We start from the raw sequence: 14,494 nt of genomic DNA, 5'->3' as shown, positions 1-14,494 counted from the left end.
ACGCACACACACACACACCAACATTTATTCCAAGACATGTTACAGCTGGGAAGAGGTGCACATGTTTCACTCCTGGCTCTCAGGTAAAACAGAGGCAAAACATCACAGAGCAGCCCCTTCCAGGCCCCATGAAGTTTCTCTGGGCACTTCTAACAAGCTTCCATCCACCCCAGTACAAGCATCCTGCCCACAAGGCACCATTCCCCGCAGTCTGGGACCCATCCTGGCTCAAAAACACAGCTCCCAGCCCTGTCCCACGGCACCCATAAGCAGAGAGCTGCCATCTGGATGTGCTCAGAGCTGTTAGGGATGCACCGACCTCCTGTCCCTGCGGCACCCCATGCCATCACCCCCCAAATCCTCAGAGCAGCTGCAGGAGCCCAATGCAGTCCCCAGGGTGAAAGGTGCTCACGCTGCTCCTTCCCATAAGAGAAACACAGCGAGGAGTCACTGACAGAAGCAGTCACTGAGGTAGGAATAAACCAGGACTCCCTGGAAGGCAGCGAGGGCTGTGGCTCTGAGAGGCCCCCGTGGTTCAGCTGCTCCTGGAGGGAGCAATGAGCCAGAAAAGCAACGACATGCAGGCAGTGTGGGAGGTGTGTGCAGGCACAGCATGCCAGAGAGGGACTGAGCTGAGCCCCAGGGCAGCAGCAAACAGGGATTGAGAAGGGAGAGTGTGGTATTAAACCCTGCCTGGGGTGGGGAAGTAGTCAGTGTGTCCTCAAAACACTCAACACCGGGGGTTAATGGGATGGAGGGGCTGCACAGAGGTTTGGGGGAGATTCGAGGTGCGAAGAAAAAGCGGGAGGGTCTCTAAAGAGGGTCTGAGGTGGGTGATGGGAGCAGCCTGAGCAGGAGAACAGCTTGGCAAAGCCCTCCTGGAAACAAAACCACTTCAAAGGGGTTGTTGCAGGAACGTGGCAAAGAAAGCAGGGCTGGGACTTCACAGCCAAAGTGGTGACCACCACCGATGTGTGATGGCAGAGCCAGCCCAGCGCTGCCACTGCCCTGTGAGCCACCTCCAACAGCTCCCAGAGCCCAGCTCCAGCTCCCAGCAGGTCTGCAGGGGACAGCAGCTTCATCCCCAGCACAATGTGGGTCCCCTCTGGCACTGGGGGAGTCCTGGAGCCCAGTGACAAACAGCAGCCATCCCCACCGTGGTTCTTGGGGACATTGGGGGTGCTGCCATGAGGCAGTCTGTCACACTGCAGCTGTCAGTAGAAATGCTTCCGGCTCTGCTCCTGCCACTTGTTGTACACAATGACTCCGATAACGATGGCGAAGACGATGGCCACAAGGGAGAAGAAGACAATTAAGAAGAGAGCCAGGCCGCTCATGGGCTCCAGTGGTGCCTCCACTGCAGGGGAGAGGAACAGCTGTGAGACTTCAGTTGCTGCACAGCAGCTCGTTGCCATCCTCCTGACCAAAGTGGCATGATTCTTAAAGCAGCTCAGCTGCTTTGCTGCTGAGATGCCAGAATTTCTGCCCCTTTACCCAACCCCCCTCCCCACATACTTCCTGGCAGCTTGAGGTTGTCCACCACAGGCAGGTACACCTCCTTGTCCCGCCGCTCCTCCTCTGGCGTCCGCTCCACTGTCAGTTGGTACAGCTTCAGAGAGATGATGTCATGGTTGTCTGCAAGCAGAGCAGATGAATCCTGAAATGTCACCCACCAAAATGGCCCCAGCCAGGGATGCAAGTGCCACTGGTGGCACTGTAAGACGTCGTCACTCAGCCAACAGCCCCAGGATGCCAGCTGTCCCCTCTCAACAGGAGAACTCACCTCCTCAGGTCAGGCTCTATGCTCTTCCAAAACCTCCAACAGGAACCTTTAAGCTACTTAAATCAAGAAACAACAGCCCAAACCGGGCCACCATCTGACTCAAAAGCATTCACCCTCCCCCACTGCAAAAGCAGAGTGTTAGAATCAGCCTCACATGACCCTATTTCCTTTGCTTGTGACCGTGCTGTTATTAGTGGGACAACGCGAGTGCTCCAGGCCAGCCTGCCAGCTCCCAGGGCATTAGGCAGAGATCTGAGGAAGAAAAGGAACTTTTGTTGGAGCCAACAATGGGTCCAGACGCCAGCCAGTGTGCTTTCATAGGGTATAACTCAAAATCAGGCTTAAAACCTGCCCGGAGAGACAGAGCTGGGTAACTCCAGGCCTCACAGCACCCCAAGCAGCACTGCAAGAAAAGGGGTGAGCAGAGAAAGGCAAAGAGCTTCAGCTCCTGCAAAGCACCACTTCCATCAGCCCACACTGCACCCTTCCCCAGCACCACTGCCCTGTGGTTAGGAAATGCAAAGAGCAGACTACAGCTGCTCTGACAACACAGCCAGCACCTCTGTTTTCACAGTGTTTTAAGAGCAGTGTTTTAACCCCCAGCAGTAGGACAGCAGTGATCTCAGTGCTGCCTTCAGGCTCCGCTCATCACTGCAGATTAAGCCATGAGGGTACAGATGAGATTTTCAGCTCTCGGTCTGTTCTGCTCCTCCTGAGGCACACAGCTTGGGGATGAACCCTCCTGAGTGGCTGCTGTTAGGTAGGAGGTGCTGGCTGATGGTGCTGTCCATGTCACTGCCTGGATGTCACCGCCAGCCTCATCTGATGGCAGAGGGAGCTCAAGGAAAGCTGCTTGAGGAGCTGCACAGCACACCCAGACTGAGATCTGAGCTCCCCAGGATGAAAAACAAAGTTCCCTCAAGCAGGGAGAGATCCTCTGGTGCTCTGTAAGCCCCACCACACCTCAGCTGCACCTCCAGACACCCAAAGCTGCACAAGAGCTGCTCAGCAAACACTGCTCGGGGCCACACAGCAGTACCTGAGAGGTCTCCTGTGACAGAGGAGGTCCCAAAGTAGTACCCACGGGGCAGGCGCACGCCAGGCACATCAATGCAGTCTCTCCACTCCTGCTTACCATCAATATCTATCAGCACCTGGAAACAAAGAGGTTCTAGGAGCACCAGGTGCCAGCACGGCTGTCTGAAAAACCCCAACAAGCAGCACTCACTGTCAGCCTCCTCTTGACATAGCGGATGACCAGGAAGGTGTCGTGGTTGAGGTTGCGTACCATGGCTGTGCAGCCCCCCAGCTCTGTGGGTCTGCCATCCCTGTCGTGGTCGTAGGTGAGAGAGCCATTGTTCACCATGGCAGAGATGTAGGGGAAAACACGCTGTGGGGAGAAGGCCAAACTCAGCTCCCAACTCTGCTCCGGCATCACAGTGCGCCTGCAGGGTCTGGAAATGCTGAATTTTGGGTGGTCCCAGCTGGAAGCAGGAGCTGGGATCACAGTGGGTCCTTTCCCACTCAGGGTATTCTATAATGTGATTCTACGATCCTGTGACATGCTACTGACCCCCAGGCTCCTTCACCCCAGCCATGCTTCCCCAAAAGCACGATCCCTGGTCATCCCCTCACCTTGGCTACCACGTATCTAGGACAGAAGAGAAAGTTCTCATGCTTGCTCCCTGCTCACACAGGGATGTCTGCAGCTCCAGCGAGGGAATTCCCTTACCGAGAGGACAAAGTAATACCAAGCAGCTCAGAAATGGGTAGGTCAGCAAGAGCAAGTACCTGATTTCCTGGGCTGTACCTCCTCTTCTGAGCCTGCAAGTCCAGTATCGCAAAGCAAGAAAGAGCACAGAAGCAAAATGGTCACAGACCACAGTTTAGCATGAAACTGCAACCTGGGAATCCTCCTTGCACAGCTCAGCGAGGGCTAAAGCCAGAGGGGGGTTCAGCTGCTGGCTGCCAAACCTGGGGCACACAGCCAGGATGCAGCTGGTGGGCTAGAGAAACACAGCCACAGCCCTGCACGTCTGCAGGACCAACACCACAACAATCCCTGCGCAGTGCCAGGAACACCACAGGCTTTGGTCAGAACACATCAAGGCACCACTATGAGCACAAAGTCCACCCAGGGCTAGAGCAGGCTGCTAGTAATGTTTGAACAAAGCTGGTGGTTGCTCATTGTTTATTCAGCAGCTGCAAGGTCGGGGTGCATCGCAGCAGTGCCCCCTGTATCCTCTGGGGACTGCAGAGAGGAAGGAGGGCAGCCCTGGGGGGATATGGGGAGAGCACTGAGGTTGTGAGGGTAAAACAGTGCCTGTTTGCTAGAAGAAGCTGCAATTACAAAAAGGTGAATTGTTTCAGAAGTGACAATACCAACAGCAGGATGGGGAAGGTCAGGTTTTCACTGCCTCACAACCCCAGTCAACACCAAAGAGCCCCAAACAGACAAAGCAGGCAGAGCAGCAGAGTGCAGGCAGACTCTCAAAAGCAGCCCCAGCACACAGCCAGCTGGGGGGGTGCTGCTCAGCTGCTGCTCTGCTTGAGCTCCATTAAGTCCACGTGTGCTTCCCCCCAGCTGCTTCTTGCCTGCAGCCTTCCAAAAGCTCAGCAGCTCACCACACAGTGGTGGTGACCCATTTGTTTTCTCCTACCCTGCTTTTTCTGGGTGAAGTTGACAACAGATCTGCTCACAGATTGCCTCACTACAAAGAAACTAACCACGCAGAGAGGAGAAGGTGGCAAGGCAAGCTGAGTAATCCCTGCTGGCAGCCAGCTGGCCTCCAATTTCAGCTCATACCTCGCTGGCTGCAAGTTGAGCTTGTGCTGTGCAGCCCACGCTGCATCCAGCAGGCTGCACATCACCCCCCAGCTCACCTCCTGCTGCTTCTCCTCGTTGGGGTAGGTGTCCACAAACACCCCCAGGCCCAGGAAGTTATCCTTGCTTCCAAAGACAGGCCCTGGGGGGGAAAGACAGACAGTAAGAAGGACAGCAGAGAGACAGAGGCCCTGCAGTTCCTCAGAGGGATCCAAAGGAATGCACAGAGCCACTCTGGCCACTATGTGCCCGCAAAAAGGTGACACCAACAGCCCTCCCTGCAGGCACAGCCTTCCTCCAGCAGGGTTTACCTTGCTGCATGCGGTCTTTGGTGTACCATATGGCAAAGCCATCACCGTTCAGGTTCTTCTTGCCTTGCCCATGGATTTTGAAGTGCACCTGCATCTCCCAGTCACGGAGGTAACACGGCTGCAAGGAAGAACAAACCCTCAATCCCAAAGTCTCTCCTTTGGAACCCATTTCTCCACCCCCAGTCCAAGTCCACACACCTCAAGCCTCCCCAGCACTCCCCAACACCACTCAGGACACCACTTTTTTTCCCTAAAACCTCACATCCCAGTGCCACCTCCATCCCAACTTTCCAGCTCCGAACCCATTCCAGATCCCTGCACTCCAAAAACTCTTCCTCTGAATCTATTTCTCTACCCCCTCCCCTTAAGTGCAGACACTCCACACCCCTGACCCTTTCCCTACATTCCCCCCCAGATCTGAATCCATTGCTCCAGTCCTATTTTATTGCCCCCCACATCCCTGTCCCCCCCCCTTCTTATCCCCCTCCACTCTAAAATCTCTCCATCTGAACCCCTTCCCCTCCTCCTGCCCTCCCCCAACAAGTACAGGTGCCCCACACCCCTGACCCCCTCCCACTCTGAAGTCACAGAATGGCCTGGGTTGGAAAGAACCTCAAGGATCACAAACCCACTGCCACACGCAGGGCCACCAACCTCCACATTTCATAGCAGCCCAGGCTGCCCAGGGCCCCATCCAACCTGGCCTTGAACACCTCTAGGGATGGACAGGGCATCCACAGCCTCTCTGGGCAGCTGTTCCAGCACCTCACCGCTCTCTGTAAAGAACTTCGCCCTGATGTCCAACCTAAACCTTCCCTCCCTAAGTCTCTCAACCTGAACCCATTTCTCCATCCTGCTATCCCCCCTCTAAGTGGGGTACCAGTCAGAGGATTCCCTATAACCCCAAATCTCTCCATCTGAACCCCTTTCCCCACCCCCCTTTTCTCCCTCTCCACAAGCACTCCCCCTACTATTCCCACCCCCTTCTCCATACCTCCCCCCCTCCATTCCAAAATCTCTTCTGAACCCATTCCCTTTCCTCCTCCTCCCCCAATCGCAGCCACCCCACATCCCCACCACCTTCCCTATACCCCACAACCCCCAAACCCCTTTTTTACCCTATTTCTCCACCCCAGCCCCCCCATAATTCCCCAACACCCCCCCCTCACCTCCCCCCCTCCCCCCCAAACCCCCAGACCCCGGCTCTCACCACACGGTTCCACACGGCTCCCCACTTGCTCTGCACGTCGGGCGTGAGGCGGATGTACTGCGCCATCACCATGGCGTTGCCCTGCAGCTCCCACAGCCCCGCGCTGGCCGACCCCACTCCTGTCGGGCCCACACCACCGGTCGGTACCGGGCCTCGAGGCACCGACCCCGGCCTGCCCTCCACCCCTGCTCCCCCCCCCTCACCCTGGTACGGTTTGGACAGCGAATGCTCCCGTTTCAGATGCTCCTCCATCTGTTCGGCCCGCGGTCCGCCCAGCCCCAGCGCCACAGCCAGCAGCGCCAGCCCGGCCCGCCACCGGCCCGTCGCCATCTTGCCTCCTCCTCCTGCCAGCCCCGCGCGTCTATTGGTCAGTTCTCTCGGCCCGCCTCCCAGCCCCGCGCGCCCATTGGTCAACCGTCTCAGTCCTCCTCCCAGCCCCGCGCGTTCATCGGTCAGTCCTCTCGGCCCGCCCCCCAGCTCCTCGCGCCCATTGGTCAGCCCGCTCCGCCCGCCGCGCGATGCTGACGGGTGGTTGGCTGTACGGTGTGGCTGTCAGGTGGGTGGCGGGGATAACGCGCGCAGGGGATGATGGGGAGGTTGAATTAAAGGACACTTCCGGGATAGAGGTGCGACTGGTCCCAGCGCGAGCCTGGAGCTTCGTGAGCGTCCCAGTTTTCCCAGCGTTCTGGGTCCTGCCTGCGGGTCCTAAGGAGCCTTTTGAATCCCGTCCATGGGTCCTAGTGGCCTCAGGAGTCCAACCGCAGAGGGTTATCTACACCCCTCAAGGTCTTGCCCATAGGTTCTACTGCCCCCAAAGGGGGCAGGTCATAGGGCCCGCCTCCAAGGTCCTGTCCCCGCCCTGGATCCTGCCCCATAGGGCTTAGTATTTGCCCCATAAGGTTTACCTTCCCCTTCTCTAAGAGGGACAAGTATTATAGATCCTAGTGATCCCACCACCGCGTTTTGCCCCCCAAACTTGGTTCGTATTGCAAGCCCTAGTGCCCTCTATCTCTATATCCCGCCCTCCATTCGAGCCTTATCCCCCACACCCAAAGCCCTGCCCCACAGACCCCACCCGGACACCCGATCCCCCTCCCTTCCACCTCTATCTCCTTCCGTGTGCCACAGCCACAGCCACAGCCACAGCCACAGCCACAGCCACAGCCACAGCCACAGCCACAGCCACAGCCACAGCCACAGCCACAGCCACAGCCACAGCCACAGCCACAGCCACAGCCACAGCCACAGCCACAGCCACAGCCACAGCCACAGCCACAGCCACAGCCACAGCCACAGCCACAGCCACAGCCACAGCGCACCACCTCCTGCAGGCCCCACCAAACTCCCCTCCCCCTTTAAGCCTCGCCATGCCCCTTTTAATTCCGACCCGCCCTCGTAATGGGCGTGGCCAAAACCGGAAGAGGGGCGTGGCCTCTCCCGGCGGGAAGGGGGCGTGGCCTGGCGGCGGGCTGACGCCACGGGCGCGCGGCGGCCGCGAGCCACCAACATGGCGGCGGGCGGCGGGCGGCGGCGCGGCGGCAGCCGGGGCTTTGGGGCAACCCGCAGCTCGGCAGCGTCGCCGCCTCCGCTCCTCCCTCCCCTCCTCCTCCTCCTCGCCCTTCCCGGAGGCACCGCGGTGGGCGGCGGCGGCGGCGGCGGGGAAAGCGTGATCCTGGGCATGAGGTTGGAGGAGAGCACCAAGCCGGCGGCTCCTTCGCGAGGCCCGATCCGCGTAACGGAGGGCAGCGAGCTGCTGCTTCGCCTTTACGGCTTGGGGCTGGGACCGGGCACCGGGCAACGCGTGGCTTTCGCTGAGCTCCGCCCGGCCGGCAACGCCTCGACGCCCAACGGGACGTGCCCGGAGCGCTCGCAGGACCTGGTGGTGCAAGGCCTGGTGGGTTCCGAGGCTGCTGGAGGCTCTCAGGACACCTCGGCTCTGCTCCGAGTCCGGGTGCAGCCCCTGCGTAAGGACGAGCAGGCCAAGACTTACGTGCTGTGCACGCAGAGAAAGCCCGGCTTGCCTTGGTTGCCTCACCAAGGAGCCGACGGCCACATCGTGGTGGTGGAGGAGAAGAAATCCCTGCTGCCCCTTTGGCTGCAGGTGATCCTCATCGTGGGGCTGTTGGTGCTGTCGGGGATTTTCAGCGGGCTCAACCTTGGTTTGATGGCTCTGGATCCCATGGAGCTGCGCATCGTGCAGAACTGCGGCACCGAGAAGGAGAAACGTTACGCCAAAAAGATCGAACCCATCCGGAGGAAAGGGAATTACCTGCTGTGCTCGCTGCTGCTGGGCAACGTGCTGGTCAACACCACGCTCACCATCCTCCTGGATGACCTCATCGGTTCGGGCATCGGCGCCGTGGTGGCTTCCACCGTTGGGATTGTCATCTTTGGGGAGATCGTCCCCCAGGCGCTGTGCTCGCGGCATGGTTTGGCCGTGGGTGCCAACACCATTGTGCTCACCAAATTCTTCATGCTGGTGACGTTTCCTCTCTCCTACCCCATCAGCAAGCTGCTGGATTTCATCCTGGGCCAGGAGATCGGCACCGTGTACAACCGGGAGAAGCTGGTGGAGATGCTGAAGGTGACGGAGCCTTATAATGATTTGGTGAGGGAGGAGCTCAATATGATCCAAGGGGCCCTGGAGCTGCGCACCAAAACGGTGGAGGACGTGATGACCCCACTGCATAACTGCTTCATGATCAGCAGCGACGCCATCCTGGACTTCAACACCATGTCTGAGATCATGGAGAGCGGCTTCACCCGCATCCCTGTCTACGAGGAGGAGCGTTCCAACATCATGGACATCCTCTATGTGAAAGACCTGGCCTTCGTCGACCCCGACGACTGCACGCCCCTCAAAACCATCACCAAGTTCTACAACCACCCCGTGCACGTTGTTTTCCACGACACCAAGCTGGACGCCATGCTGGAGGAGTTCAAGAAGGGTGAGAGGAGTGGGGGGACGCTGCTGGGCTGCTCCTTGGGGTGCTGCTTTTCCTTATGGCTCCGGCAGTGCGAGGCCAGAAGCAAAACTTGGGCTCTCTGGCAGCTCTCCAGGGCTGCACGACTGGTGTGGGGTTTTGTGGGGCTCACGGGGACGGGGAGGACGCAGAGTCCGTGCTGAAGATGGGGTGTCTGTTTCAGTGCCTATCTCTCTGTAGGATCTGTGGCAGCGTTGAGGTGGCAGAGCTGTCCCTGCAGAGCACCCTCAGCTCGGCGCTCGCCTCTGGAAACACTGGGAGAGTGTTTACGTGCTCTTCAGTTTTAATTACTGGCCCTGGAGGCCTTTATAATGCTGTTGGGGAGTTGCATGGCTCCTTGCTTGCTTTGGCTCCCTCCTCCAAACCCTTCCTCACTTTCCTGGCCTCCCACTGGCCCCTAAAGCCCTTGGGGAGGGGCAGAGGGGCCGTGCACCAGCCTGGGACCCCACTGTGCCTGGTGACCCCACTGCTTCCCCAGCTGCCATTAAGCTCGTGGCTGCATCCTGCAGGCAATGGGGACATTTAGGGGTGCGGGGCGGTTGCCTGCGCTTCGTGCTGGGATTTAGGGGATCTGGCAATTCCTCCTGCAACCAGAGCTCTGCTGCAGCTTGGGACAGGATTTAGCAGATCCAAGCCAGGCTGATCCTTCAGGGTTAGAGTCTGGAGGCTGCACGCTTGGTTGTTCCTGCCTTCTTTCTGCACCCACGCTCTCCCTGCACCCCAAGATATTGTCACGCTTAATGGCAACTCAGCTCCCCCCTTCCCAAAGCCCAACAGAATGGGAGCAGGGCTGCGTTCTGCCTCCCCGTTGCTGGAGCTGGAGCTGGCCCAGCTGCTGGCGCTGGATTTCCCTCCTACGAATCCTTATTAAAGGATTTGAAGTGCAATCGCTCTGATTACAAAGCCTCGACAGCCCTCACTGCTGTTTGCTGCTGGGTCAGAAATGGGGAGCTGGCAGCCCCGCTGCCTGGGCTGGGTTTGGGATCTGGGTCAGCCCTCAAGTCCTCTCTTCAGGGTTGGAAGTGTTGGAAATTCGCTGAGCAAAAGGATGGAGAGGTGAGAGCAATCGGCCGTGCTCCCGATTGCCCCGACTGCAGGAATGGTGCCATGGATGTGGCACAAAAGCTGGCATGGGGGTGACAGATCCTGCGGCAGCACTCAGTGTTTGTCCCCATCTTCCTGCTCCTCTCGGTGTGAGCACAACACGAGGCTCAGGGCAGGGATGTGATGCTTCACCCCTTGGGCTTCATTAGGCGTGGGGTGCTCCCCTTCTGTCCCCTCTCCCAAAACCCTGCGTTGCAGAAGGGGAAGATCAAGGTTTCACCTGCATTCAGCACTGAGCTTTTGGGGTGCAACTTTTGGGATGCATGGGGACCGTGGTGGCCTCTCTGCCCTTTGCTTTCATTCCCTCTGCACCCATGGGGAGGAATCATGTCTTGACTCAGGAGGGCTGGTCCTGTGTGGGTGCAGGTGACACGAGCCAGGTCCTTGCAAGTCACATCCCCTTGGCTGTGTCCTTCTGGCTAAGCCCTTCCCTCACAACCGCAGTGAGGTGTCCCCAGTCCTGCGGGTGCCTCTGCCCTTAATTGCTGTCATTAAACAGGGAAGGAGCGCCCAGCCCAGGGCTCATTTGGATCATAATGTCCTTATTGTCCCTGCGCAGGGAGTGTGGTAGGGTTGAGCACATGCTGTGAGTTGACTGGAGCGTGTCTGTCTGACGTCCACCTGTCTGTCCGCAGGGAAGTCGCACCTGGCCATCGTGCAGAAGGTGAACAACGAGGGTGAGGGGGATCCCTTCTACGAGGTGCTGGGGCTGGTGACGCTGGAGGACGTCATTGAGGAGATCATCAAGTCGGAAATCCTGGACGAGTCGGATGCTTTTGGTAGGTGTGGGGCTCAGCCCCGTGTCCCCGCAGCGTGCAGGGGAGCTGGGTGCCACCTGCTGCCCTGTCACCCCGATAGCAGCCGATGAAAACCGCAGCAAGAAGCGGACGGGCAACCAGAAGGGCAAGAGGGACTTCTCAGCCTTCAAGGACCCCGTCAACGAGCAGAAGGTGAAGGTCTCCCCGCAGCTGCTGCTGGCTGCTCACCGCTTCCTCTCCACGGGTGAGTTGTTGGGAGTGCTCCGTGTGGCTCCGTCCATCCACGTCAGCTCTGTGCTGCTGCTGCTCCTGGAGTCATGAGGGTTCTGTTCCCTTCTCGTTGCTCTATAGCTGAGAAATTATAGAGGTTTTGCATTTTTGCTTGCACTGCTGTTATCCTGCTTGCTGCTGGTCTGTCAGGGGAGCCCTGCCTGGCCCTGTGTCCCTGCAGGAGGGGGATGTTGGTGCAGTGGCCTCGTCCTGCTAGGAGGATCCCTAGGATGGGGACACAAAAGCAGCATGGCCACTGCATTCCAGGAGCCAGAGATTGGGTGGGAGACCTGGAAGCGAGGGGCTGTGACCATGGCACCCTACTCTCTTCCCCTCTGTCCCCAAAAATGAGGCTGTTTGCCCAGCAGGAAGGTCCTGTCCACATGCTGGCACATATCACCCTGCAGCCAGGGCTGGGGACCTGAGTGCTCTCTCTATGGGGCTGCTGGAGTTGCCAGACCCAGGGGTTTCTGTCCCAGGGAGGTGCTGTGGAGCCCAACCTGATCCAGAGCCTACCCAAGGGGCGGGCTGTTCACCTGTATCCCTCAGTACCTCCATCTGCAGGGATGGGAGCAGGAACAGCCCGCAGCTCTGACCCCATCCTGTCTCACTCTCAGAGGTGACGCTCTTCACACCCAACTTCATCTCTGAGAAGATCCTGCTGAGGCTGCTCAAGTATTCCGACGTCATCCAGGAGCTGAAGTTTGATGAGGAGAACAAAAAGTCCCCACACCACTTCCTCTACACCAAGAACAAGGCTGCCGACTACTTCATCCTCATCCTGCAGGTACCACGGGCTGGCAGTGTCCCTTAGGTTCCATCAGTGTGATACCCAGGGTGCTGCCCATCACCAAAGCCCTGTGCAAGCTCTTTCCACCCATCCTGGTGCCACAGGACGTGGCATTATGGAGCCTGACACTGCCTCTCCCTTGCAGGGCAAGGTGGAGGTGGAGGCTGGGAAGGAGTGCATGAAGTTTGAAGCAGGAGCCTTCTCCTACTACGGGGTGATGGCCATCAGTCCACCTCCTGTATCGGGTGAGCATCCCAGGGTTCCCCAGCACATCTCCAGTCCCACCACGGCTCCATCCTGCCCTCTGCCATCGGCAGAGCAGCAGTTGTCCTCTGCATGTGTCGTGTTGTTTCTCTCTGCCCACCAATCCTCAGCCCACAGGACGCTGTTTGCCAGGCTGAGTTAACAGCATTTGGGTGTCCTCAGCACCCTGGGCCATGTTTACACGGCGCTGGTTGTCATTCCCCCAGGGCTGCATGGGGGATCTGGCAGATCCCGGTGTTCCTAGAAGAGGAAAAACGCCTCCTGCAGGAGGAAATGCAGTTCCTCAGCCTCTGGGCTTTGGGGAGCAGCGCTGAGCTCCTGCTCCTCCTCCTGGTGTCACGAGGGTCCTGTGCTCCGTCGCCCACCCCATTTACTCCCACCTGTGGCTACAGAGGTGGAGCAGGGGAACCCCCCTGCACTGGGACCGTATCCAGGTGGCGAGGAGACGCCACCCTCCCTGTGCTTCATACGGTTCATCCATCACCCTTGCCTTTCTGAGCACGCGCCGTCCCCATCATCCCGCTTTCCAATCCAGCGGGACAGGGAGCAGCAAAGGGACCGAATAACCTCTGAGGTGGTTCTGAGCCTGTCCCCATCCCACAGAGACCCGCTCCCCATCCCACGTCAGCGGCCTCAACCGCTCGGCCTCGCTCAGCTGCCACGAACGCTCCGACTCCGTTTCATCCCCGGTTGGTGGCAGCAACAACCAGCTCAGCGCCGTCACCCCGTACGTGGCCGACTTCAGCGTCCGCGCTCTCACCGACCTGCAGTTCGTTAAGGTGAGGCCGTGTGAGGCTTGTGGGGGCAGGGGGGGGACGTCTGCCATGCCGTGACCCCCACCTCACTGTGGCTTTGCTTTGGCACAGATCACGCGGCAGGAATACCAGAACGGTCTCACCACATCCCGCATGGACAGTTGTCCCCAATCTCCTGACAGCGGTGCTCCTAAAACCGATCTGCAGGAGAAAACGGAACCGGCAGATGAAACCACCAGCCTGCTGAACGAGAGGAACTGCCTGGGCCGCCGCAGCACCCACGGCCCCATCGAGAACTCCATCTGAGCCGCCCGCGGGCCGGGGATGTGCTGGGAACCGCACACGGTTCCGATGGGAGCGGCGGAGGAGGGACAGCCCGGCCCGGTGCTGCTGCTGCTCGGGGACGGCGGGCCGCAGAGGCGGAGGGCCCCCCGTTGTGGCTGAAGCCTCCGCTCGGTGCAGCTCAGGGAGTTCAGGTCCCGCAGGCCGGGCCTCCTCCTGCCAAAACCAGGCCCAGGCCCACCGCCGCCATCTTCCCTTTCTTCTCCCCTCCCACCCCCCCCCCCGAGCCCCGCCATGAATGATGGAAGCGATGCAGAGGAGGGGGTGATGATGTGACTCAGGGAGTGCCGCAGCCCCGGGGTGGGGGCTCGGGGGGGCACACAGCTAGCGACCAAAGGATGGCAGGGGGGGCAGCCCCCTCCATTGGGGGTTCCTCCCAAAGCGGACCCCCCCTCCCACTCTCTCCCCCCCCCATCACTGCTCCCCGCCCCCACAAAGCACAATCCCCCGGTGATCACCGTTAAGTTATTTGGGAGAAGGGGAATTAATTGCGTTAATCACGTCGCGACGATCAGGGCCTGGTTCTGCTGCGGGGAGACGCTAGGAATAATAATAATTAATAATAATGAACCACGGTGAAAACCCTTTTTTTTATTAAATCTTCCTCTATGCAAACCCATCCCCCCCAACCCCCCCCCAACCCCCAGCTCAAGAATCTGTATTTATTTTCGCATCAGGTTTGATTTGTATATTCGGGGAGGGGATGCTGGGCCCTGTGTGGCCTCACGCCCCTCCCCTCCGGGTTGTGGAACGGATTATGGAACTTTATTTTATTTTTTGCCGGTTGGTTAATAAAATTCTCTATCTTTGCGTCGGGCTCGGCGAGTTCGGGGATGGGACCGGGCGGAATGGGGCGCGGCGCCTTTAAATCCCACCGAGCTGTTGTTTACAGCGCCGCGCTGGTGAGGGGGTGGCGGTCGCCGATTGGTTGCGAGGCATGAAGTAGCGAGCCGGCTGATTGGCTGCGACGAGGACAGCTAGCAAAACGGCTGGCGATTGGTGGAGAGGGTGAGAAAAGGGGCGGGGCGAGTGCTGACTTCCGGTGTTTCCATGGCGACGGCAGGCGGAAGCGGAAGTGGCTGTGCTGGGCGGGAGGCGA

The 14,494-nt window shown here is 59.0% G+C and overlaps 2 protein-coding genes across 5 annotated transcripts; one reads left to right on the top strand and one right to left on the bottom strand.

The window, feature by feature from the left end:
• Positions 1 to 7: 7 nt before the first annotated feature.
• LMAN2L (lectin, mannose binding 2 like) lies at positions 8 to 6,501 on the bottom strand. Of its 3 annotated transcripts, XM_090125482.1 has the most exons (9): positions 6,332 to 6,500; positions 6,129 to 6,247; positions 4,919 to 5,036; positions 4,667 to 4,749; positions 3,575 to 3,607; positions 3,012 to 3,173; positions 2,823 to 2,937; positions 1,516 to 1,635; positions 8 to 1,357 (listed from the first exon to the last, which is right to left on the bottom strand). In XM_090125482.1, exons 1-9 carry the CDS (start codon positions 6,456 to 6,458, stop codon positions 1,215 to 1,217), a joined length of 1,020 nt encoding a protein of 339 aa, XP_089981608.1. In that variant the 5' UTR covers positions 6,459 to 6,500; the 3' UTR covers positions 8 to 1,214. The 3 variants fall into 3 exon arrangements, with proteins under 3 accessions (XP_089981608.1, XP_031466304.2, XP_089981606.1); XM_031610444.2 differs by lacking the exon at positions 3,575 to 3,607 and having other exon boundaries at positions 6,332 to 6,499; XM_090125480.1 differs by lacking the exons at positions 8 to 1,357; positions 1,516 to 1,635 and adding an exon at positions 1,642 to 2,035 and having other exon boundaries at positions 6,332 to 6,501.
• Positions 6,502 to 7,599: 1,098 nt separating this feature from the next.
• CNNM4 (cyclin and CBS domain divalent metal cation transport mediator 4) lies at positions 7,600 to 14,205 on the top strand. Of its 2 annotated transcripts, none has more exons than XM_031610427.2 (7): positions 7,600 to 9,076; positions 10,852 to 10,995; positions 11,078 to 11,218; positions 11,862 to 12,031; positions 12,180 to 12,279; positions 12,902 to 13,077; positions 13,165 to 14,205. In XM_031610427.2, exons 1-7 carry the CDS (start codon positions 7,636 to 7,638, stop codon positions 13,357 to 13,359), a joined length of 2,367 nt encoding a protein of 788 aa, XP_031466287.2. In that variant the 5' UTR covers positions 7,600 to 7,635; the 3' UTR covers positions 13,360 to 14,205. The 2 variants fall into 2 exon arrangements, with proteins under 2 accessions (XP_031466287.2, XP_031466286.2); XM_031610426.2 differs by having other exon boundaries at positions 7,601 to 9,076; positions 11,075 to 11,218.
• The last annotated feature ends 289 nt before the right edge of the window (positions 14,206 to 14,494 follow it).

This window comes from Phasianus colchicus, chromosome 27 (genome assembly GCF_987193195.1).
Source record: "Phasianus colchicus chromosome 27, bPhaCol1.hap1.1, whole genome shotgun sequence".
Lineage (NCBI taxonomy): Eukaryota > Metazoa > Chordata > Aves > Galliformes > Phasianidae > Phasianus > Phasianus colchicus.
This window is presented reverse-complemented; position numbering and strand designations above follow the sequence as displayed.

Bases quoted from the DNA above. Each gene is read 5' to 3' on its own strand.
- LMAN2L (XM_090125482.1), bottom strand. From the start codon at position 6,458: ATGGCGACGGGCCGGTGGCGGGCCGGGCTGGCGCTGCTGGCTGTGGCG. The intron at 6,248-6,331 runs GTGAGGGGGGGG...TGGGCCCGACAG, and splicing joins GCTGTCCAAACCGTACCAGG to GAGTGGGGTCGGCCAGCGCG. The intron at 3,608-4,666 runs GTGAGCTGGGGG...CTGGACTTGCAG, and splicing joins ACGAGGAGAAGCAGCAGGAG to GCTCAGAAGAGGAGGTACAG.
- CNNM4 (XM_031610426.2), top strand. From the start codon at position 7,636: ATGGCGGCGGGCGGCGGGCGGCGGCGCGGCGGCAGCCGGGGCTTTGGG. The intron at 10,996-11,074 runs GTAGGTGTGGGG...TCACCCCGATAG, and splicing joins GGACGAGTCGGATGCTTTTG to CAGCCGATGAAAACCGCAGC. The intron at 12,280-12,901 runs GTGAGCATCCCA...CCCATCCCACAG, and splicing joins CAGTCCACCTCCTGTATCGG to AGACCCGCTCCCCATCCCAC.